The sequence below is a fragment of the Asterias amurensis genome, chromosome 11, assembly GCF_032118995.1.
Source record: "Asterias amurensis chromosome 11, ASM3211899v1".
In the NCBI taxonomy this organism is placed as follows: Eukaryota; Metazoa; Echinodermata; class Asteroidea; order Forcipulatida; family Asteriidae; genus Asterias; species Asterias amurensis.
In genome coordinates this window covers 7286013-7310342 of record NC_092658.1, presented here as the reverse complement: position 1 = coordinate 7310342, position 24330 = coordinate 7286013, and the positions used below count along the sequence as shown (strand labels likewise).

At 39.1% G+C, this 24330-nt stretch overlaps 2 protein-coding genes across 4 annotated transcripts; one reads left to right on the top strand and one right to left on the bottom strand.

Annotated features, from left to right (window-relative positions):
* Positions 1-1416: 1416 nt before the first annotated feature.
* LOC139944122 (uncharacterized) lies at positions 1417-9997 on the bottom strand. 3 transcript variants are annotated; one of them, XM_071941085.1, is made up of 2 exons: positions 9801-9997; positions 1417-3491 (listed from the first exon to the last, which is right to left on the bottom strand). In XM_071941085.1, exons 1-2 carry the CDS (start codon positions 9854-9856, stop codon positions 2831-2833), a joined length of 717 nt encoding a protein of 238 aa, XP_071797186.1. In that variant the 5' UTR covers positions 9857-9997; the 3' UTR covers positions 1417-2830. The 3 variants fall into 3 exon arrangements, with proteins under 3 accessions (XP_071797186.1, XP_071797184.1, XP_071797185.1); XM_071941083.1 differs by having other exon boundaries at positions 1418-3426; positions 9829-9997; XM_071941084.1 differs by having other exon boundaries at positions 1418-3423; positions 9829-9997.
* Positions 9998-10114: 117 nt separating this feature from the next.
* Positions 10115-23339, top strand: LOC139943995 (DNA polymerase subunit gamma-2, mitochondrial-like). The gene is made up of 11 exons (XM_071940921.1): positions 10115-10252; positions 12395-12614; positions 14493-14721; positions 15693-15841; positions 16784-16889; positions 17489-17662; positions 18499-18624; positions 19226-19303; positions 19805-19899; positions 20595-20691; positions 22139-23339. The coding sequence occupies exons 2-11, from the start codon at positions 12457-12459 to the stop codon at positions 22196-22198; spliced, it is 1272 nt and encodes a 423-aa protein (XP_071797022.1). The 5' UTR covers positions 10115-10252; positions 12395-12456; the 3' UTR covers positions 22199-23339.
* The last annotated feature ends 991 nt before the right edge of the window (positions 23340-24330 follow it).

Genomic DNA, 24330 nt, shown 5'->3' with positions numbered 1-24330 from the left:
CCATTGTTTCAAAATGATACAGAAATGTTGGGTTTTTTTTTACGTCTATCAAAAACAATTTTGTAGAATAATTGGGAATAATATGTACTTTCGATAAAGTGAGTTATTTTGTAGCAAGTAAAGGATTTTTTTTGAAGGATGTAATCGACTTTTGAAATTAATTCAGCAAAAAGAAATATTAGAGAAAATAAGAATGATTATTTCTTAGTGCTTTTTTTGCTTTTATATGTTATAAATGTGCAATACCTCAATTTGGTGTTATTGATTTAAAGTTAACTTGATAAAACAACAGATTGTTATTTTTTACAATAAATGAGGAGAAACAAAAATTTGAGAAAATTATGTGACTGTTTTGTGTGTTTTTTTTCTAGCTGGTTGAGTCTTGCAATGTTAAGAAGTGATGTAAAGCAGTGATTTAGCAGCCTAGGAAAGGAAAGGATGTGGCATTGGATGAGGTTACTATTTAAAAGTCCACAGATTTTCACTGTTTGAATATAATGATAGTTGAAAGCACCCCATAAAATATTACTTGCTGAGGTGCTGTTCTTTGTCAGAAAAGTCACGAAAAATAATTTTCATCTCTAAAGACGAAAATTCGGTCAGCATGTAAAACGTATTTTCGTGACATTGTTTTAGTTACTCATTTCTCAAAAGCTACAGTACCTCAGCAAGTAATTTTTTTCAGAAGCTTTCTATTATTATTATCTTTAAACAGTGTAAGTTAAATGTGGAAGTGGTGTTTTGTATTACAAAAAATACCCAAATCCTTAACTTAACTGCATTTAAAGCGCTTCAACACTGTTTCAGTATTCAGTCAAAACACATTATAATACAGAATAAAAACATGAGCAGAAATAGCATTTTGCGGTAAAATACACAATGGTTATTGACTGTGGCTGCTGGCAGTACTAATAAATGATACTATTGGCTGTGGCTAATGGCTAGATGTGGCTGTTTGCATTGGCTGTACAGGGCAAAATCCTAGCCTGTCTCGTGTGATGTGAAAGCAAGAGACATGGGCCAAATTTCGTAGAGCTGCTAAGCACAAAAATTTGCAAAGCATGAAATTTCATCCTTGATAAAAGAAACAGGATTACCAACAAAATTTCCATTTGTTGCATAATATTGCTTGTTTTGGGTATTCAGCTGATGTTTGCTTATCTTGAAAACCATTTGGAAACTTGGTTGGTAACCCTGTTTTTAATCAAGGCAGAAATGTTATGCTAATCAATTTTCTGTGCTTAGCAGCTCTATGAAATTGGTCCCTAACCAATATTGCATATATCACATTGTGGATTCAAAGTCTGTATTAAAGTTTGTCTGTATAACAAAAAGTGCATTTATAATTTTGTCAGGTCAGAGGCGGGTGAGAATCTGATGCACAATTATTGATAACGTGTAATGTGGTAGAACCAAGGAATGAATTAATAATGTCAAATGATGATGTTTTGGAAGTTTCTACATAATTAAATGTAAAAAAAAATGTACATGTATCAACGCTGTAAAAATGTAGGCTGAAGTCAATTTTGTGTGTGTATTGTCTTCAGAAATTTTCTCAAAAGAGAGTTAACATCTAGAAAGGAGAATCTGGACACATTTACACTTCTTAGACAGATTTTAATCAAAGGAGAAGTCAACAGCCTTGGTATGCACAAAATGGTGAGGTTGAAAATGAATATTCACAAATTTCACTATTAACTAAGATGGCGTAAAAATTACCATTGAAGTTTGTTTTGGCTGAAATGTGGTAGCTTTTGAGATAATGAGCAAAAAAAAAATTGGTTCTCATAAGTCTGAAATCCAATGTTTGAAAACAGTGGGTGGTTTTCACTAGTTTTCACTATATTTTGTGACCCTGGTGAAAATTGAGCTTAAAGTTTTGCAAATTTTGTTCATTGTCTATGACTGGACAAAATCTTAGGGCTAGGTGGTCACACAAAGAGTGGGGTTCCAGAGAACAGCACGGCCATCTCATACTACCATCTGATAAGCACCCTAACATTGCACTTATCGAAAAGAGAAGGGGTTCGCCCCGATGTTCCTGGCTGTGGCTGCTAAATGCGCTGCAGCACCTTGTAAACCCTTATAAGTGCTACATAATTGGGTCTCAGAATTCATAATTTCAAGAACCTATCTTTCTGAAAGTTTGTGTATACTCAGCACCTTGAGTACCTTGTTTGGTAGATACGTGCGCTTTATAAGACTTCAATATTATATTATCTCATACTACCATCTGATAAGCACCCTAACAGCACAACCACAGTGCACACAGGGAATTACAACCAACCCGCTGCAGGAAAACGGCAGCAATGCTTTAAGGAGAAGTCACCAATACAAGATGCTAGATGCAATAATGTGGAACAAGCAATAATAATAATAATAGCAAGTAATAATTGTTGCGTCCTGACTTTAAAATATCTGCAAACAAAATAAACACATGTAAATATTTTGTTTTCAGTCTTAAGAAATCAATGTGTTCACCAAACATAGAATTCCAGTCCTATTATTATGATGTACATGGGTGGGAATATGTTACTCTCTTCCTAGTGGCCTTGTCTACAGGACTACCTACATAGCACACATGCCAGTAATACACATTTTTCGAGTTCACAATGTCTTATGATCCACACAAAAAATATGTCAACATTAAAATTAGCATTTTTTTCTTCTTAGATATTGCTTTGCATGGAACCGGTTGTCTGTAAAGTGCCACATGTAACATGGCCTTAACAACACTACTTATCACCCTGAAAAAGTTTTACTACGTGGGTCCTAAATTGTCACAACCCAGAGTTCTAAATCAGTCAAATAATAGACCTATTTCTTCTGATTATAAATCCAGTTCCATTTTTACAAACATCTTAACATTATAATCCTCAATCTGATCCAACACTTTCTTGACTTGTTCCTTGTCATTTGGTGAGTGCTCCATCAACTCCTGGACATAACGTATCCATACGCAGTTGACACATCCACTCTCGCAGCAAGTCTCTGGATCAGGCGGCTGGGGCATCGGCTTGGGATCCTTTAGTTCAAAGGCCGAGGATCCACTCAGTTTAGGGTCACTAATCCCATGTGGATCACCAGGTTGTTGCAGATCAACATCAGTTGAAGAAGTTGAGTTAGTTGATAAAGATCTCCACTGATGTGTTGAACCAAACTGTGGACAGTGATCATCTGCACTAGTATTAAATATTACTAAAAATGAACAATTCTTCATCTTCTTCCATGATTTCACATGCCTGCAACTTCCAACAGATCTCCGACTGGCAACACTCTCTTCAGTTGATGTTGATGCCAGATTTACGGCTGTATCCAATGCATCTGTGGGGTCTTTATTATTTGCTAAGTTGCTTCTGGTCATGCTGGTGGTGTGTCTGGTTCTGGAAGTGAAGGGCCAGTCCTTACGTTCTTGAGCTGCTTCTGCTGATGTTGTAGGTGTTACATGTAGATTTTGTGCACAGCAGGAATTGAGAGTGAGAGTGAGACGGACGTTGGTAAAACGCGGAACGATTGCGGAACGACGGAATGGCGGAACGCTTTTATATGCGATGTAACAGATTGTATTGCACGTATGTACATACGTACATACATACGTACGTGTATCCATGAAGCATGGAGGTAGAAATATGGAGGTAGCTAGATGGCAAGACGACTGTAGAATTTGCTGCATATATTCCAGTGTATAGAAAGTCTTTGGAATGATACTTTGTACTTACCAGTGCGTTCTTTCATTGGACAACTTGGCATTTCAAGATTATTTTTTAGAAAGGTTCTTCGTGCATGATGACATTATGCATTAACATGGAGCGCTGCTGAACTCCATGGCTGAACTACAACGAGTGTACAACTGTGTGTAATTTGTATGCATGACCCACACGCGCATACTGTGTATGTACATAGGCTTCATCCCCCTATTATGGCTGATGATGGTGCATTGCGCGAACGAAATATAAAGGGGGGGGGGGGGCATGATAAATGAGCAAAAACACCATCAAGGACGGGGTGCTCCACCAATTGCAATATACCAAAATATTCTTTAAGGACTCCTCTTTCATAATAGCTATCCAAAATAGTGGAGCACCCCGTCAATGAGGTCGAAAAAATTAGTTCTTTTGGCGGAACGTTTTTAAGCCACCATTAACACGTACAGTGCATTGCGCGAACTGAAACAAAATAAGGGGGTACATCGACGGACAAAAACACCATCAAGGACGGGGTGCTCCACCAATTGCAATATCCCAAAATAGTCTTTGAGGACTCCTAATTCATACTAGCTATCCAAAATAGTGGAGCACCCCGTCAATGAGGTCGAAAAAATTAGTTCTTTTGGCGGAACGTTTTTAAGCCACCATTAACACGTACAGTGCATTGCGCGAACTGAAACAAAATAAGGGGGGTACATGGATGAGCAAAAACACCACCAAGGACGGGGTGCTCCACCAATTCCAATATACCAAAATATTCTTTAAGGACTCCTCTTTCATACTAGCTATCCAAAATAGTGGAGCACCCCGTCAATGAGGTCGAAAAATTGAGTTCTTTTGGCGGAACGTTTTAATGCCACCATTAACACGTACAGTGCATAGCGCGAACTGAAACAAAATAAGGGGGGTACATCGACGGGCAAAAACACCATCAAGGACGGGGTGCTCCACCAATTCCAATATACCAAAATATTCTTTAAGGACTCCTCTTTCATACTAGCTATCCAAAATAGTGGAGCACCCCGTCAATGAGGTCGAAAAAATTAGTTCTTTTGGCGGAACGTTTTTAAGCCGCCATTAATACATACAGTGCATTGCGCGAACTGACACAAAATAAGGGGGTACATCGACGGGCAAAAACACCATCAAGGACGGGGTGCTCCACCAATTGCAATATACCAAAATATTCTTTAAGGACTCCTCTTTCATACTAGCTATCCAAAATAGTGGAGCACCCCGTCAATGAGGTCGAAAAAATTAGTTCTTTTGGCGGAACTTTTTTAAGCCGCCATTAATACATACAGTGCATAGCGCGAACTGAAACAAAATAAGGGGGGTACATCGACGGACAAAAACACCATCAAGGACGGGGTGCTCCACCAATTCCAATATACCAAAATATTCTTTAAGGACTCCTCTTTCAAACTAGCTATCCAAAATAGTGGAGCACCCCGTCAATGAGGTCGAAAAAATTAGTTCTTTTGGCGGAACGTTTTTAAGCCACCATTAACACGTACAGTGCATTGCGCGAACTGAAACAAAATAAGGGGGGTACATGGATGAGCAAAAACACCATCAAGGACGGGGTGCTCCACCAATTCCAATATACCAAAATATTCTTTGAGGACTCCTTTCTCATACTAGCTATCTAAAATAGTGGAGCACCCCGTCAATGAGGTTGAAAAAATAAGTTTTTTGGTGGAACGTTTTTCAGCCACCATTATTAGCACGGAATGCATTGCGCGAAATTAAACAAAATAAGGGGGTATGGATGAGCAAAAAAAAAACACTTGTAAAAACACTATCGTGGCCGTTGCTCCACTACGAACTTTTTGTTGCAGTGGTTAATTGCCGTTGATCAGGTGTCATTTTGCAGAGTTGTAATTACTGTTGAAGTAGCTAGAACGAATTTTACTATTGCCTTTATTGATTTTGCTAAATTGAATGTACTGTACAACTTCAGTTTATTGAAATTTAAAGGGTGGACACTATTAGTAATTACTCAAAATAATCAGCATGAAACCTCACTTGGTAACGAGTAATGGGGAGAGGTTGATAGTTTCAAACATTGGGAGAAACGGCTCCCTCTGAAGTTAAGTAGTTTTCGAGAAAGAAGTAATTTTCCACGAATTTGATTTCGGGACCTCAAGTTTAGAATTTTTAAAATCTCCCGAAATCAAGTTAGCATCTGAAAGGACACAACTTCGTGTGACAAGGGTGTTTTTTCTCTTTCATAGTATCTCGCAATTCCGACGATCAATCGAGCTCAAATTTTCACAGGTTTATTATTTTATGGATATGCTGAGATACACCAAGTGAGAAGACTGGTCTTTGACAATAACCAATAGTGTCCAGTGTCTTTATAAGTGGTTTAAAGTGTACTGTATGATTTTATTCTTTGAAGGAGAAAGTCAGAACAAACCTGATTTGTGACTTTGCTCTTCTTGTGAGTTGTTGCACTTGTTCTTTCACAGTAACCCATTGACGTGTATATTTGATAACCTTGTACCTAAATTCATTCCAAAATAATAGTAACCATCACTGAGAGAAGCGTTTCAAAATTAATTGCTGTCCATTGCGTTTTATTTTATAGCAAACTTGTTTACAACAACCTAGGTAAAAACCTGCGACAGACATGTACTCATTTACACAAGTATGTTAATCCTTTCTTGAGACACGATTGTTATTGCTGTCATGCTATAGTGGTATACAACAAAAGCCAATGATTATGTCAGTACAAAAACCTTTGGATCTACATAAAGTGTGCCAAACATTGTGTTAACTGCCACCCGGCGTCAGCAATACAGAGCCAACTCAACGCAAGAGTGTTGAACGACTAAACACTGCGGTCTCAACGAAAGCTAGCTACACCAATGTTGCTCGCCAATGGTGTATCTTTTAATAATTATAGATTGAAAGGCACGAAAAGAATTATATACAATGTTATACTTTTATTTTAATAGAAAAAACGCCTACTGGATGCGGGAGACGCACATGTTTCTCGCTGGTGTAAGCATTCCTTTGTTGCAACAACGGCTATACTATAGCACTGCGGATAAAGAGTTTGATTTATAGATCGAACTCAGGGAGTGATTTTTACCCAACTAACGGGTTAAAAAAAAACTTCTTTCGACCCCATTGACGGGTTGCTCCACTATTTTGGATAGCTAGTATGAAAGAGGAGTCCTTAAAGAATATTTTGGTATATTGGAATTGGTGGAGCACCCCGTCCTTGATGGTGTTTTTGCCCGTCGATGTACCCCCTTATTTTGTGTCAGTTCGCGCAATGCACTGTATGTATTAATGGCGGCTTAAAAACGTTCCGCCAAAAGAACTCAATTTTTCGACCTCATTGACGGGGTGCTCCACTATTTTGGTTAGCTAGTATGAAAGAGGAGTCCTCAAAGAATATTTTGGTATATTGGAATTGGTGGAGCACCCCGTCCTTGATGGTGTTTTTGCCCGTCGATGTACCCCCTTATTTTGTGTCAGTTCGCGCAATGCACTGTATGTATTAATGGCGGCTTAAAAACGTTCCGCCAAAAGAACTAATTTTTTCGACCTCATTGACGGGGTGCTCCACTATTTTGGTTAGCTAGTATGAAAGAGGAGTCCTCAAAGAATATTTTGGTATATTGGAATTGGTGGAGCACCCCGTCCTTGATGGTGTTTTTGCCCGTCGATGTACCCCCTTATTTTGTGTCAGTTCGCGCAATGCACTGTATGTATTAATGGCGGCTTAAAAACGTTCCGCCAAAAGAACTAATTTTTTCGACCTCATTGACGGGGTGCTCCACTATTTTGGATAGCTAGTATGAAAGAGGAGTCTTTAAAGAATATTTTGGTATATTGGAATTGGTGGAGCACCCCGTCCTTGATGGTGTTTTTGCCCGTCGATGTACCCCCTTATTTTGTGTCAGTTCGCGCAATGCACTGTATGTATTAATGGCGGCTTAAAAACGTTCCGCCAAAAGAACTAATTTTTTCGACCTCATTGACGGGGTGCTCCACTATTTTGGTTAGCTAGTATGAAAGAGGAGTCCTCAAAGAATATTTTGGTATATTGGAATTGGTGGAGCACCCCGTCCTTGATGGTGTTTTTGCCCGTCGATGTACCCCCTTATTTTGTTTCAGTTCGCGCAATGCACTGTATGTATTAATGGCGGCTTAAAAACGTTCCGCCAAAAGAACTCAATTTTTCGACCTCATTGACGGGGTGCTCCACTATTTTGGTTAGCTAGTATGAAAGAGGAGTCCTCAAAGAATATTTTGGTATATTGGAATTGGTGGAGCACCCCGTCCTTGATGGTGTTTTTGCCCGTCGATGTACCCCCTTATTTTGTGTCAGTTCGCGCAATGCACTGTATGTATTAATGGCGGCTTAAAAACGTTCCGCCAAAAGAACTAATTTTTTCGACCTCATTGACGGGGTGCTCCACTATTTTGGATAGCTAGTATGAAAGAGGAGTCCTTAAAGAATATTTTGGTATATTGGAATTGGTGGAGCACCCCGTCCTTGATGGTGTTTTTGCCCGTCGATGTACCCCCCTTATTTTGTTTCAGTTCGCGCTATGCACTGTACGTGTTAATGGTGGCATTAAAACGTTCCGCCAAAATAACTCATTTTTTCGACCTCATTGACGGGGTGCTCCACTATTTTGGATAGCTAGTATGAAAGAGGAGTCTTTAAAGAATATTTTGGTATATTGGAATGGGTGGAGCACCCCGTCCTTGATGGTGTTTTTGCTCATCCGTATACCCCCCTTATTTTGTTTCAGTTCGCGCTATGCACTGTACGTGTTAATGGTGTATTAAAAACGTTCCGCCAAAAGAACTAATTTTTTCGACCTCATTGACGGGGTGCTCCACTATTTTGGTTAGCTAGTATGAAAGAGGAGTCCTCAAAGAATATTTTGGTAAATTGGAATTGGGGGAGCACCCCGTCCTTGATGGTGTTTTTGCCCGTCGATGTACCCCCCTTATTTTGTTTCAGTTCGCGCTATGCACTGTACGTGTTAATGGTGGCATTAAAACGTTCCGCCAAAATAACTCATTTTTTCGACCTCATTGACGGGGTGCTCCACTATTTTGGATAGCTAGTATGAAAGAGGAGTCTTTAAAGAATATTTTGGTATATTGGAATTGGTGGAGCACCCCGTCCTTGATGGTGTTTTTGCTCATCCATGTACCCCCCTTATTTTGTTTCAGTTCGCGCTATGCACTGTACGTGTTAATGGTGTATTAAAAACGTTCCGCCAAAAGAACTAATTTTTTCGACCTCATTGACGGGGTGCTCCACTATTTTGGATAGCTAGTATGAATTAGGAGTCCTCAAAGACTATTTTGGGATATTGGAATTGGTGGAGCACCCCGTCCTTGATGGTGTTTTTGTCCGTCGATGTACCCCCTTATTTTGTGTCAGTTCGCGCAATGCACTGTATGTATTAATGGTGGCTTAAAAACGTTCCGCCAAAAGAACTAATTTTTTCGACCTCATTGACGGGGTGCTCCACTATTTTGGATAGCTAGTATGAAAGAGGAGTCCTCAAAGAATATTTTGGTTTATTGGAATTGGTGGAGCACCCCGTCCTTGATGGTGTTTTTGCTCATTTATCATGCCCCCCTTTTATATTTAGTTCGCGCAATGCACCATCATCAGCCATAGTATAGGGGGATGAAGCATACACAGTATGCGCGTGTGGGTCATGCATGCAAATTACACACAGTTGTACACTCGTTGAAGTTCAGCCAAGGACTTCAGCAGTGCTCCATGTTAATGCATAATGTCATCATGCACGAAGAACCTTTCTAAAAAATAATCTTGAAATACCAAGTTGTCCAATGATAGAACGCACTGGTTAGTACAAAGTATCATTCCAAAGACTTTCTATACACTGGAATATATGCAGCAAATTCTACAGTCGTCTTGCCATCTAGCTACCTCCATATTTCTACCTCCATGCTCCATCACGTAGGTATGGTTGTACGTATGTACATACGTGCAATACAATCTGTTACATCGTATATAAAAGCGTTCCGCCATTCCGTCGTTCCGCAATCGTTCCGCGTTTTACCAACGTCCGAGTGAGACGAGGGGCGATGAGGTTTAAGACAGACAAACCTTTCTTGATGTAATTGATATTCTGCATTGAGTTGACTGACGGTGTTATTTATTGAAGCTAGATAAATGGTGCGGTTGTCTACTCTGCTCTCTAAGTCTAACTTAACTAAACAACAAGAAACCCTCAAATCAGCTGGTTCTGTTTACGTTCCGGTGTACATCTTCCCATCCGTCGTCCAATGTTTGTAAATTGCGCCCTCCTTTGTTAAGTTTGAAAACATTGATCACTGAATGGCCCAACGAGGGCGCTAATTATAACAAGAAATCTTCCACACGTCTCCTCCGATCTCAGAGCACTCCACCTCAATGCAGAAATTGCAGCAAGGAGCATGCTGCTGAAGAAAACAGAGAATGGTTGAAAAGTACATCAAAAACCCTCTGAAAATGTGTGATTTTCATCTCACTAAGTGAGAGAATAAAAAAGGTATGTGTAAACATCCAAACATTAGTGAATTGAATAACCACCTAGAAAGCTAACCTTCAGAATCTTCAGAATTTTATACTGCATGAAAACGCCTTGATTGGAAGGCTTTTTAAGCACACACAGTTTGAACTGGTCCCATTTGTTTTGAGTTTTTCCTGTTTTCAAGGCAAATGAGAAAGAATGGTTTCCCGGTGAAGCCATACGTGGAAGAAATACCTTCAGTGACTGCAAGTGTTCTGTCAGACTCTGTGTATGACTCTATAGCCAGCAGTTGTCTCCATTTATTCACAATATTTTTTATGACATTTTAAAAATGACCATGGTAAATGGTAGTTTGCAAAAATAAAAAAAAAATTCAAAATTCAATAAAAAGTGTGAATAATTATTGGCTTTTAAATCTGATTTTTATTTACTTTTATTAAACTTCAGTCACATTATTTGATCACCGTGAATTGTGAATTGAAATAGTGTTTGAAACTTTTTCGATGGGCAATTTTTTTAATATGTCCTCAACATTATGACATATTTTTGTACCTTGTAGAACTGCCTAATATACCAAACTTTTTGCATTTACAGGTGCAAACCAGTGGAGCCTTACGGGTTTCTAAGTTTTGGTCAAAGGAGTGGAGACTCTTTGCTTGGCTAATAAAACCAAAATTTTTGTATCTAGGGACTGTTTACATCGCGCACAGAGAGGTAAAAGATTTGCCACGATTTTAGGGAAAGCCTTGAAAACAGGACCTTCTACGATATATCATGCAGGAGTGCTCATGTTGTGTGGTCAAGAAACCTACCTAGTGGTAGGCTACAAATAAATAATGTCTTACAAGTAACTTGTCATGGCAATCCCACGTAGATATCATTTCTGCAAAAGCTAACAGGATGCTTGGACAGACTTATCAGACGTAACCTCAGATCAGAGACAGAGGTAGCCTAGCTAAACGTCTGACGCCATTCTTGGAGGCTCCTGAATACCACCAGAGACCAGCCTCAAAAAGTTGCAAAACCGGCGTGTAGTTTAACCTCTGACCCTGGTCATTTCACTTATAGATAAGCAGTCAAATTCCATTACTGACTTGAGAGCAGTGACTATTTGGGCATTTATGTCACTGCACGAATCCATTCCAATGGTATCATTGTGTCCAATGGAATCACTGGATCTTGCGGGCGCGACCTGTCTTTATCCACAGGGGCCCAGTCTAAGAATAAGAAAGAGGATGCTCCCAGAAGCTACAGCAACAAGCATATCTTTCTCTTTTCTGCCCACACCTTGAATATGTGTCACGACCGGGGTTTGAATCAACACTCCGGTGACTTGGCATCAGAACTTGAGTTCGATGCTCTTAACCACTTGGCGGTGACACTCTAAAAGTCCACCAACTGTCTGTACAGTCTGGATGCAAACAAGTTGACTGCACGGTATGTGCTCTGTACATGTAGAGGAGACAATCAGACCATGTAGATATACAATAATAGGCTTGGGCTTATCAAATGTATCGGTCTCATTTCGGGTTTAGTTTCAGGCTGACAACCGGCAGGCTGACAATCGGCAGGCTGACAATCGGCAGGCTGACAATCGGCAGGCTGACAATCGGCAGGCTGACAATCGGCAGGCTGACAATCGGCAGGCTGACAATCGGCAGGCTGACAATCGGCAGGCTGACAATCGGCAGGCTGACAATGGGCAGGCTGACAATCGGCAGGCTGACAATTGGCAGGCTGACAATCGGCAGGCTGACAATCGGCAGGCTGACAATCGGCAGGCTGACAATCGGCAGACTGACAATCGGCAGACTGACAATCGGCAGACTGACAATCGGCAGACTGACAATCGGCAGACTGACAATCGGCAGACTGCCAATCGGCAGGCTGCCAATCGGCAGGCTGACAATCGGCAGACTGACAATCGGCAGACTGACAATCGGCAGACTGACAATCAGCAGGCTGACAATCGGCAGGCTGACAATCGGCAGGCTGACGTTCGGCAGGCTGACAATCGGGTACCGAAACTAAAATACCTGTTACTGACAGGCTTAGTATCATGAATTTTTTACTTAAATATTGTATACTTAAACATGTTTTGTCTGAAATAAACTATTTTATTTACCTTTTTTTTCTTCAATCATTTTGTAAAACTATCAGGACATCCACCATCCCGTCTACTGACCTACTTGGTAAAAGAAGTTTTCTAGAGGAGGGTAATAATGTGCAAAGAATCCAACCTTCTACAGAAGCTGATGACACTATGCAGTCACCATGGTTATATCTATCAGTCAGCTGACCTGATGAGGTCAGGGGTCAAAGGTTGTTATGATTATGGACCAATGGGATCAGCATTAAGAAGAAACATCCTGAATGAGTGGTGAGCTTTAAAGGAACACGTTGCCTTGGATCGGTCGAGTTGGTCTTTGAAAAGCATTTGTAACTGTTTTTTATAGAATGCATATGGGGAGAAAGATGTTGTAAAAGTAGAATACAATGATCCACACAAACATGCCTCGAAATTGCGTGGTTTTCCTTTTACCTCGTCGACTAACACGTCGGCCATTTATGGGGGTCAAAATTTTGACCCCCATAAATGGCCGACCATGTTAGTTCGCACAGTAGAAGGAAAACCACGCAATTTCGAGGCAAACTTGTGTGGATCATTGTATTCTACTTTTAAAACATCTTTCCAACCATGTGCATTTTATAAAAAACGGTTACAAACGCTTTTGTTTTGACCAACTCGTCCGATCCAAGGCAACGTGTTCCTTTAAGGAAAAAGTGTTCGGAGTTTACAAGTATTTTCTCGTAGTCGATTTTTCCTTATTAATTTTTCAGAATTTATCAAAGTTTTGTTTCATTTACACTTTTATTCACATGACTTTAAAGACAGTGGACACTATTGGTAATTGTCAAAGACTAGCCTTCACAGTTGGTGTATCTCAACATATGCATAAAATAACAAACCTGTGAAAATTTGAGCTCAATTGGTCATCAAACTTTTGAGATAATAATGAAAGAAAAAAACACCCTTGTCACACGAAGTTGTGTACATTTAGATGGTTGATTTCGAGACCTCAAGTTCTAAATCTGAGGTCTCGAAATCAAATTCGTGGAAAATTACTTCTTTCTCGATAACTATGGCACTTCAGAGGGAGCCGTTTCTCACAATGTTTGATACCATCAACCTCTCCCCATTACTCGTCACCCAGAAAGGTTTTATGCTAATAATTATTTTGAGTAATTACCAATAGTGTCCACTTCCTTAAAAAGCAATGTACCTTGATGCAAAAATCCCCAAATATGATTGAATATTTCTATTGCAAGGTCAACATACAGGACCCAATTTCACTCACTGGCGTCGGGCCATTGGTCCAGTAAAAATCCGAGCCAGGGCTGTATATTTATGTCATTCTATACGTACATGTATACAACAGACACTGTCTTCAATGACTTTATGTTCATAATGGTTTTAAAATTATGTTAAACTTGAATTGATGCAGTACCCGCTGCCAAAACATAGGATTCAAACTGCCTCTAGCTACCAGACAATCTCAGTGGTCTAGTTGGTACGACAACTGCTCTAGAATTGCAAAGGTCGTGGGTTCGAATCCCACTCAAGTAATATGCCTGTGATTTTTTTCACAGAACTCGGGAAAGTGCTGATACACATTGGTGTATGGGTAAAAAGTATGGCTATTTAAAGGCAGTGGACACTAATGGTAATTACTCAAAATAATTATTGGCATAAAACCTTTCTTGGTGACGAGTAATGGGGAGAGGTTGATAGTATAAAACACTGTGAGAAACGGCTCCCTCTGAAGTGCCATAGTTTTTGAGAAAGAAGTAATTTTCTACGAATTTGATTTTAGACCTCAGATTTAGAACTTGAGGTCTCGAAATCAACCATCTAAACGCACACAACTTCGTGTGACAAGGGTTATTTTTCTTTCATTATTATTTTTTGCAACTTCGATGACCGATTGAGCTAAAATTTTCACAGTTTGTTATTTTATGCATTGTTGAGATACACCAACTGTGAAGGCTAGTCTTTGACAATTACCAATAGTGTCCACTGCCTTTAAATTCTTGTTACACCTTAACATAAGGATGGTAATGAGGTGGGTCTATCTTGGCAACAATTTTTAACTGGAAATGCACATATAGTTCTAGCTATGGATTGTAGCTTTGTATGATCTTCACTGTCTTCGGGTCCATTCTTCATTATTAATCACAATCTTGTTAATTTGTTGAGGTGGACAAGTGTGGTGTTATCTGAAGAGAGTATGTTTGGAGTAGACAGCTCTCAACTACAGACAACACACGATACGAACAGCGCAAATAATCTAGCGGTTGAGTTCAACAGAAGCCCTCTCCATGATCCTACTAATCAAGATACAAGACTGCAAGAGACGCCTAAAGATGAGTCAAGAACATCGGCCAAGATGGGGGAGAAGGTTGACTGTGTGCTCAGGAATGCCTACATCAGGGTTAGTTGATTACTAAAGCTCAAATGACAAATTGGCCAACCCCATGAAATAGATGCATCAATTGGGTGATGGGGTTGTTGGATTAGTAGTTTTTCCTTCCTGTATACTGATTGGTTCTAATCTCTCACCTTGGGCACATGTGGATTGGGTTTTCTGTCCCGATCTGAATCATCTTGTGTTTCATCCACATTTAAAACTTGAAAGAACATTACAGAATTGTTTATGCTAGCCAAAGAATTGCTGGCAGTGTAAGCACTTTATGTATTCCACCATATACATAAACTGACAAGCCTGTAGAAGTTTGAGATCGATCAGCCATCTGGGTCACAGGAGAATAGTGCAAAACTGATTACAAATTTTGCATTGCATCGATGCCAAAACAAAAATGAATAAAACGCTCACTAAGCGATAAACTCCAAACGCACAATTATATTATTTGTTTCTCATCAAATATGAAATTTCAAACATTTAATATTTCAAGAATATTTTGTACTATCATCATCATTAGACCGTGTATTTTTATGTAAATCTGTGATCGTCACAATTTTTGTTTCTTACCAATTCTGTAACGTTCCTTTAAAGGCAGTGGACACTATTGGTAATTACTCAAAGTAATTATCAGCATAAAACCCTACTAGGTAACGAGTAGTGGGGACAGGTCAGATCGTATGGGGACAGATAGTATAAAACATTGTGAGAAACAGCTCCCTCTGAAGTGACATAGTTTTGAGGAGTAATTTTCCCTGAATTTGATTTTGAGACCTCAAGTTTAGAATTTGAGGTCTTGAAGTCAAATCTGTAGACATTGTGTTTTTTGTCCTACAAAAAGTACATAGACCTTCTAACGTCAGTCTTTCGGTCATTATGAAATATGAAATTTTCTTGTTTCGTTGTAGATTAGAGGCATGAGGGATGGCTGAATGACTTTTGGATACCATTTTAAACTGAATCTTTTTAATATTTCATTTCAAGGAACCTTCTCTCATTACTACAACACGCTACGACTAAACAATGGCAGACTACCGTTTGGTTTAGCTCAACTTGGTCGATGCTTCAGGAGACTCCATCAGTCAGAAAACACAAACCGTCCAGATGAGAACAAGTTTATATTTGAGTAAGACAAAAATATTTGTTTTTCTGTTGACTGTTTGACCCCCTGTCCTCAAAACAATAAAATAATAATAGTAGTAAAAACAACCTTAAATAGCCCTTTTTACAAAGTCGATACAGAGCACTTAAAGGGACACGTTGCCTTTGAAACCAATTGTTATAAAATGCATATGATTGGAAAGATGTTTAAAGCCATTGGACCCTTTCGGTTCAGAAAAAAAAAAAAAAGTTCACAGATTTACAAATAATTTACAGGGTTTACTGAAGGTAATGGTGAAAGACTTCTCTTGAAATATTAGTCCATGAAATGCTTTACTTTTTGAGAAAACGGTAAAACAATATAAATTCTCGTTAGCGAGAATTACGGATTTGTTATAAACACATGTCATGACACGGCGAAACGCGCGAAAACAGGAGTGGGTTTTCCCGTTATTTTCTCCCGACTCCGATGACCGATTGAGCCTAAATTTCCACAGGATTGTTATTTTATATATAAGTTGTGATACACGAAGTGTGGGACTTGGACAATACTGTTTACCGAAAGTGTATAATGGCTTTAAAAAGTAGAATATCATGATCCACACAAATATGCCTTGATAATGCACAGTTTTCCTTTTACTTTGCCATTTTGTGGATTCGAAGTGTAATCACTTTATATTCACCATAAACATAAACTGACGAATTTGGGAAACTTTTTAGATCTATCGGTCATCTGGGTCAAAAACCAAATTGTACACATTTTTTTCAAAACAATCATTCAAAAAAGGAATAAATGCTCACTGAGAGATAACCTCCATGAGGGAAAAAAGTTTTATTTATTTCTCATTAAGTATGGCATTTCAGACAGGAATATTTCAAGGGATGTCTTCTACTATCATCGTTTTATGTAAACCTGTGATCTTAGACGAGTATTTTTTTCTGACCAATTCTGAAATGTTCCTTTAAGTTTACCAGAGTTCACCCAGATGACAGCTCAGTTTTATTGCTCACCAAAAACGGCAGATCGTTGCATGATTGATTGGCAGAGAGATAGGTTGCAGTGGTGGAGAAAGGTCAGTTCAACATTTGTAGACATTTTTAAATCGTCTGGAATTCATTTTTGTCATGTTCTATGTGTTCAGTAACAATCATAAATGCTAATGTTTTATATACAGAAAAGGACCAGACTAATTTTCCACCCCCATCTTGATTTCATAGCAGGCCCAATCTGGGACCAGAGGGTTCCCCCTCCCCTCCCCCCTCCCCCCCCCCCCATTTCCCTACACTTCAACACACTAGTTTCCTCTTGTACGTAAGTACACCCCCACCCCCCCCCCCAAAAAAAAAACCCAAAAAACACATGATGAAGACACACTATGGGGAACACCATGCCCCCATATCAACCTCAAAATTATTGAATTATTTAAATGTTCTGAATACTGAATAAAAACAACATGAAGACAATGAAGATATGATAATGGTAAACAAACTGTTAAAATCTTTTGTATGATTGGGTTTTTGGGTTTGTTTTACCCAAGGATAAACAAGTTTCAGGTCTGGTACTTTTGTAAATAAATTGTCTTTTTGTAACGCTAGTCTAGAAAATGACATTTAATTTGAAAAATAAAGTATGTTTTGATAAAAATTGCAACTTACTATTAACTGATTTCAGTTTTCAGGGGCTCCGTCCAGTTTTCAGATGTCTGAAACAAAACAGTCCGACACTTTACGCACAACTGACATCCAGTTTCATTTCCCATGGGGAGTAGATACGATAGAGAGAATATCTAACAGAGGGGGTAGTGACCTGGAACAGCTTCAACATGAAACAGGAGAAGATTTACAAGTAATTACTGGTAAACTCATATTCTTGAAATCATTCTTGCCTTGTGGCGTGTCATGGCCTAGCTGTTAAAGACAGTGGACACAATTGGTAATTGTCAAAGACCAGTCTTCTCACTTAGTGTATCTCAACATATGCATAAAGAAACAAACCTATGAAAATTTGAGCTCATTTGGTCGTTGAAGTCGCGAGATAATAATGAAAGAAAAAACACCCTTGTCACACGAAGTTGTGTGCTTTCACATGCTTGATTTTGATTTTTTTTTTTCAAATCCTCTAGTACTTATCCACTCATTATATTAAGTTTCCGGAACAAAGTCAAGTTGTTCTGTAGGCAAACCAAAGATGCCCTGGTTTGACAACATCCAAGAATGGTCCGTGTTTGATACCACCAAACTCAAACTCTATTGCGCTTACAAGCTTTCAATCTTTGCGCTCATAGTTCAGTTTTTTGTAACCTAGCCTATCACATCCCTGACTAGAGAGAAGTTTGTAATCAAGGGAATGTATGTGTCCAGATGATGACTAGACTAACGCAAGCTATAAGTCGGAACGTTGAGACCAATTAATTACTGACTCCATGGTTGTGCTGTTAATAAGGATCGTATATGCTAAAGTAGTAGTCCAAGCCGATGTTCTATCTTCCGCCCAGGTACTAGTTAAAAAGCAGGACAGTTCTTTTCAAAACTGAGAAAACTCCTGAACAAATAAAAAAAACTAATCTGTGGTAGTAGAATACAGTTCTCTACCTAATCTACCTTCCAAGTAGACACACACCGTGACATGGTGTGACTGCAAATCAAATATTTATAATGTATGTTTCCTTTTAAATTGACTAGGGTCGTGATGGGAGGAAGATGGTCTTGCCTCATGTGATTGAGATGGTTGGTGGATTAGAGAGAGGAATGATGGCCTTATTGCTAGATGCTTTCCAAGAGAAAGAAAAGAGAGATGATCTTAAAAGGGTGAGCTTTTAGTTTCCTCATTGTGGAAATGTCGTGGCCGAGCAGTTAAGAGCACCGGTTTCAAACTCTGGTGTTTCTGTTCAACAGTGCCAGTCGTGACACTTATGTCCTTAGGCAAATCACTTAACTATTGCTTCGTCCTTCGGATGGGACGTTAAGCCAGTGGTCCCATGTGTTGTGTAACGCACATAAAAGAACCCAGTGCACTTATCCTCATCGAAAAGAGAAGGGGTTCACCCCGCTGTTTCTGGTTTGATTGGCAGTATATTGCGCCACAGCACCTTGTAAACCATTACAAGATGCTATAAAGGCAGTGGACACTATTGGTAATTACTCAAAAAAATTATCAGCATAAAACCTTTCTTGATTACAAGTAATGGGGAGAGGTTGATAGTATAAAACATAGTGATAAATGGCTCCCTCTGAAGTGACGTACTTTTCGAGAAAGAAGTAATTTTCCAAGAATTTGATTTTGAGACCTCAAGTTTAGAATTGATGACCAATTGAGCATAAATTTGACAGATACGTATTTTTTTAGGCCAGGAATTAATAAGATGAAAGAGTAATGTTTTGATTGGTTTGGCTTTCCTTCTCATTTTAGATTTTGAGACTACACGTTAAACTTGCTCCAGTCAAGGCAGCAGTTTTACCCATCAGAGGTACCAAGGAGCTTACAGAGGTAAGGTGCCCAGACTGATATACATTGATTGCCTTGGTCAAGTCTATTTTGTCCTGTCCCTTTGCCAAGCAGTATTTGTCCATGAATGATGAATGGAGTCTGTAGTATCATGTACAGTTGCACACACACCCTTACAGTAAACCTTGGCGACTATCGAAATTTGCTACTCATCTAATCCTCAAGTAGTTGCGACTTTGACTCTAGTCGCAACTACTTTTTAATTCCCAAGATGCATTGCAGCATTTTGTTTACAAGAAGCAATTGTAGTTAAGTGTTTTGCTCAGGGACACAAATGTCACGGCCAGGACTCGAACCAACGCTCTGCTGAACAGAAACACCAGAGCTTGACATTTAGTCAAAGTAATACCTGGCTGTTCTTTTCATGGACAAACAATGCCCGGACGAATTTGATTTAATTAAATGTGAACCACTCTTTAAGCACGGATTAACTGAAACCATTTATCTTGATGATTAGGTATTTCTGTTGTGTTTTATTGCCAGCTCTGTGAGTATCTTGCCAGGGAATTGAGGAAAAAGAGTATTTCTTGTCACCGAGTCGGTGAAGTCAGTCCCGTTATAAGTCAACATCTTACAAGGTTTGTACCATAATAAATGGGTGTGATTTCTCCTTTTTTTCCCCCAGAAATCTTCTCACTTGGTGTATCTCAGTGCCCAAAATAACAAAGCTGTGAAAATTTGAACTCAATTGGTCTTCGAAGTTGTGAGATAATAATAAAAGAAAAAACACCCTTGTCACACGAAGTTGTGTGCTTTCAGATGCTTGATTTCGAGACCTCAAAAACAAATTCTGAGGTCTCGAAATCAAATTCAAATATTTAAGTGGAAAATTGCTTCTTTCTCAAAAACTATGTTACTTCAGAGGGAGCCGTTTCTCACAATGTTTTACACTATCAACAGCTCTCCATTGATCGTTAAGTAGTAAGCTTTTATGTTAACAGTGATTACCAATAGGGTCCAGTGTCTTTAACTTCATGCAAACATTGAAACTGATCAAAGCGCTTTTTTTGACCTGCAAGTTGTATGTGGAGCTAAGTATGAGACCTATTCTTTTAAAGCCGATGTAATGATTCACAAGGTGCTGCGACGCAATGTGCTGCCAATCCAACCATGAAGACCAGAGTGAACCCCTTCTCTTTTTGTGCACGGGACCAATGGCTTTGTGTACGAACCATCCCATATAAACTATGTATTATATACTTTCATTTAATCGTCACATCTGGAATTTGTATGTGCAGAACAGTAAACAACATACTGACTTTCTTGTGCTTAGATTTGATGAGATGGGAGTGCCGTTTGTTATCCTTCTTAACGAGAACACCTTAAAGACAGGAGTGGTTCGATTGAGGTACAGAGATACATCAGTAATGGTAAGAGAGACTTATAGGCACTGGACACCTTTGGTAATAGACCCTTCCCATGAAATATGTAAATTGCACATAGCGCGTGCGCACTAACGTTTTGGTTGGCAAAATGAGTGAACATCGCGCTGTTTTGTACACGGCTAATGGGTGCATGACGTAGACGCGATTGCGCGTCTGCTTAGTGCACAACTCTATGGCGTTTGCCAACCAACAGGGTCTGTACGCATGCGTGAATGTAATTAGCATGTTTCATGGGAAGGGTCCATTGTCAAAGATCAGTATTCTCACTTGGTGTATCCCAACATATGCTTAAAATAACAAACCTGTGAAAACTGAGGCTCAACTGGTTGTTGTACATGCTTAAAGTAATTTTTTGTCTCACTGAGTTGAAAATAATTTTTGTTGAAATTATTTTACTAATTTCTCAAAAACTACAGCAACTCAGCAAGTAATATTTTAGGGGAAGCTTTTTACCATCTTTATCTTTAAACCATGCAAATTGAATGTATATCTGTGGTTTTTGTGTTTTGTGTTGTACAAAAAGTACCTAAATCCTTGAAGCGACTGAGTAGTGCTCTCAGAACTGTTGGTGCTAAAATAAAAGCTGCATCCCCATATAGTGATCCCTTTGCCGCTTCCCAGGTTGAATAAAAACTTGGGTGTGACTGTGATCCCTGGCTACAAGGCAGTTACAGGTTTTATGTTTCTGACTGGCACCTGAACAAAAATTGACAAAATAGGGCCAATAACACTCTGTTAATGTTTCTCAACTCCCTTTGGGAGTATACAGCCCTGAGCTGCCTGTAAGGTGTTGTGGCTTTTCATACACAATATCAACCCCTACCCTCGCAGGTACCCATTTATACCCCGTGGGTGAAGAAAAGCAATTATAGTGAAGTATTTTGCTCAAGGACACAAGTGTCATGACCGGGATTCGAACCCAAACTCTGGTGACTGCACCAGAACTTGAATTCGATGCTCTTAACCACTCGGCCGTAGGAAGACCACCACCAAAATGCTTGGGCCGCCACCCATTCCTAATGTTTTTATAAAACCATTCCCTGTCCAATTCCCATTGACAATCATTATTGTATCTTTTTCAAGCATTATTTGCTAATTAAAAATAAAAAGATCCCTCGGACAATCCCCGCCAAAATGCTTGGGCCACCCGTTCCTATATTTATATAAAACCATTCCCTATCCACTTCCCATTGACAATAAACATTGTCTCCCCGCCCCCCCATCACTTGCTCAATGTTGACTGTAACTCAGAAGAAGACTGCCAATCAGAACCAACATTGAAATTGGGCAGGGGGCAGGCCCAACGAGATATAGCCGGGATTGTAGATAACGCAGAAGAGCGCTGGCACGCAGTCGCAAGTCCCAAAAATTTCTTTGCTCAACCCCAAATTATTTGAAAATAACTTTGTGATTTTTGTTTTTATACTTTCAGCAACAATTACATATCACTGAGGTCAAAGAATGCATAGAGCGCCATCTGGAGGCTGAATGAAGACAGTTAAAGAAAGCCAACAAACTCCATCAATGATAGCCTGAACATCTGACGACACACTTCAAAGCTCGTGAATAATGCCAGAGAGTGGCCCCTAGTGAAGGTCAATCCCCGTCCATCTTCACCTTTTACCTACATTCATACGCAGACGACCGAACGTGCAGCTGCCGAATGTCACCTCGGACCAATCAAAACACAGATGTAGAAAGCTAACGTCACTGCACGTTTTTTAACCAATTAAATGATTGTATCCACCTGAAAAGCAAGTACCGGGTACCTGTCTTTATCCTTGCAGATAAAGACAGGGGACCAGTCTACATCGATGAGTATTTGTAAATGTATTAAAGGCAGTGGACACTATTGGTAATTAGTCAAAATAATTATTAGCATAAAACCTTACTTGGTAACAAGTAATGGGGAGAGGTTGATAGTTTAAAATGGTGTGAGAATGACGTTGTTTTCGAGAAAGAAGGTATTTTCTACAAATTTGATTTCAAGCATCTGAAAGCACACAACTTTGTGTGACAACACAAGGTTTTTTCTTCATTTTTTTTTCATAGTTATCTTGCAATTTCGACAACCAATTGAGTTCAAGTTTTCACGGGTTTGTTATTTTATGCATATGCTGAGATACACCAAGTGAGAGGACTGTTCTTTGACAATTATCAATAGTGTCCGGTGTCTTTAAGAGAAACCTTGTTGATTGAAGTTGTTCCAGAGGAGGGACCCGATTGGTTGGGAAGAATATCTCTTTAACAAGAGGAACAACATCGTTCATCATATACATGTGCCATATTAAGATTTGTTTCCTGAAATACATTGTCAAATAAGTAATTTATGGTTCTCTCATTGTTCTTTGGTTATGATTTAAAAGGTTGCTATAAGGAGATGGTGCTATTAATAAAAGCGCACAGACTTTGTTTGTGCGTAGTAGACTTGACCAGTCCTTAGATTGGTTATGAGTCATAACTTAATAAAAACATGATTTGATTGAAGAAAGTCTGACAGTAAGAGGCAATGACCAAAAAGTGATCAAACCAGTACAATGGTCAAAGAGAGTAAGTTTTATGTCACTAAAGGAACACGTTGCCTTGGATCGGACGATTTGGTCTATAAAAAGCATTTGTAACCGTTTTTTATAAAATGCATATGGTTAGAAAGATGTTTTAAAAGTAGATTACAATGATCCACACACATTTGCCACAAAGTTGCATGGTTTTCCTTTTTATGGGAGTCAAACATTTGGCCGACCGTGTTAGTAGATGAGGTAAAAGGAAAACCGTGCAATTTCGAGGCAAATGTGTGTGGATCATTGTATTCTACTTTGAAAACATCTTTCCAACCATATGCATTTTATAAAAAAGGGTTACAAACGCTTTTCAAAGACCCACTCAACCGATCCGAGGCAACGTGTTCCTTTAAAGGAACACGTTGCCTCGGATCGGACGAGTTGGTCTATGAAAAGCGTTTGTAACCCTTTTTTATAAAATGCATATGGTTGGAAAGATGTTTTCAAAGTAGAATACAATGATCCACACAAGTTTGCCTCAAAATTGCGTGGTTTTCCTTTTACTGTAAGAACTAACACGGTCAGCCATTTATGGGAGTCAACCATAAATGGCCGACGGTGTTAGTCGATGAGGTAAAAGGAAAACCGTGCAATTTCGAGGCATGTTTGTGTGGACCATTGTATTCTACTTTTAAAACATCTTTCAACCCATATGCATTTTATAAAAAACGGTGACAAACGCTTTTCAAAGACCAACTCGACTGATCCGAGGCAACGTGTTCCTTTAAGTTAGTATTGTTTTGAGGTGGAAATGGTACAAATATAAATATCTAATCATGCTGCTTTTATGAGGTTAAGTAAAGAAACTGTGTTTGTATTTTGTAAAATAATCCTGAGTGTAAAACAATTATTTTCAATTGTCTGTCTCTTGTCTGTCCCTTTTGCGGGTACATCAAATGAGGGACATGGTCAGCTTTTGCTAAGCAAAAATTTAGTCTGGCACTGGCCACAAAAAAAAACAATATTAAGTAATTTGGGCTGGTAGTCAATTTCTGCTAAGCAATACTATTCTGTACTTAGCAAAATGTTGTGCTAATAACTGCTTTATTAAATTTGACCCTGT

What these genes read in the sequence shown, in the direction of transcription:
- LOC139944122 (XM_071941085.1), bottom strand. Translation starts at nt 9,856, where the DNA reads ATGCAGAATATCAATTACATCAAGAAAGGTTTGTCTGTCTTAAACCTC. An exon ending in GTCTTAAACCTCATCGCCCC is followed by an intron (nt 3,492 to 9,800) that starts TCGTCTCACTCG and finishes TTTTACCAACGT; the next exon opens with CCGTCTCACTCTCACTCTCA.
- LOC139943995 (XM_071940921.1), top strand. Translation starts at nt 12,457, where the DNA reads ATGTGCAAAGAATCCAACCTTCTACAGAAGCTGATGACACTATGCAGT. An exon ending in AGAGAGATGATCTTAAAAGG is followed by an intron (nt 18,625 to 19,225) that starts GTGAGCTTTTAG and finishes TTCTCATTTTAG; the next exon opens with ATTTTGAGACTACACGTTAA. An exon ending in ATAAGTCAACATCTTACAAG is followed by an intron (nt 19,900 to 20,594) that starts GTTTGTACCATA and finishes TCTTGTGCTTAG; the next exon opens with ATTTGATGAGATGGGAGTGC.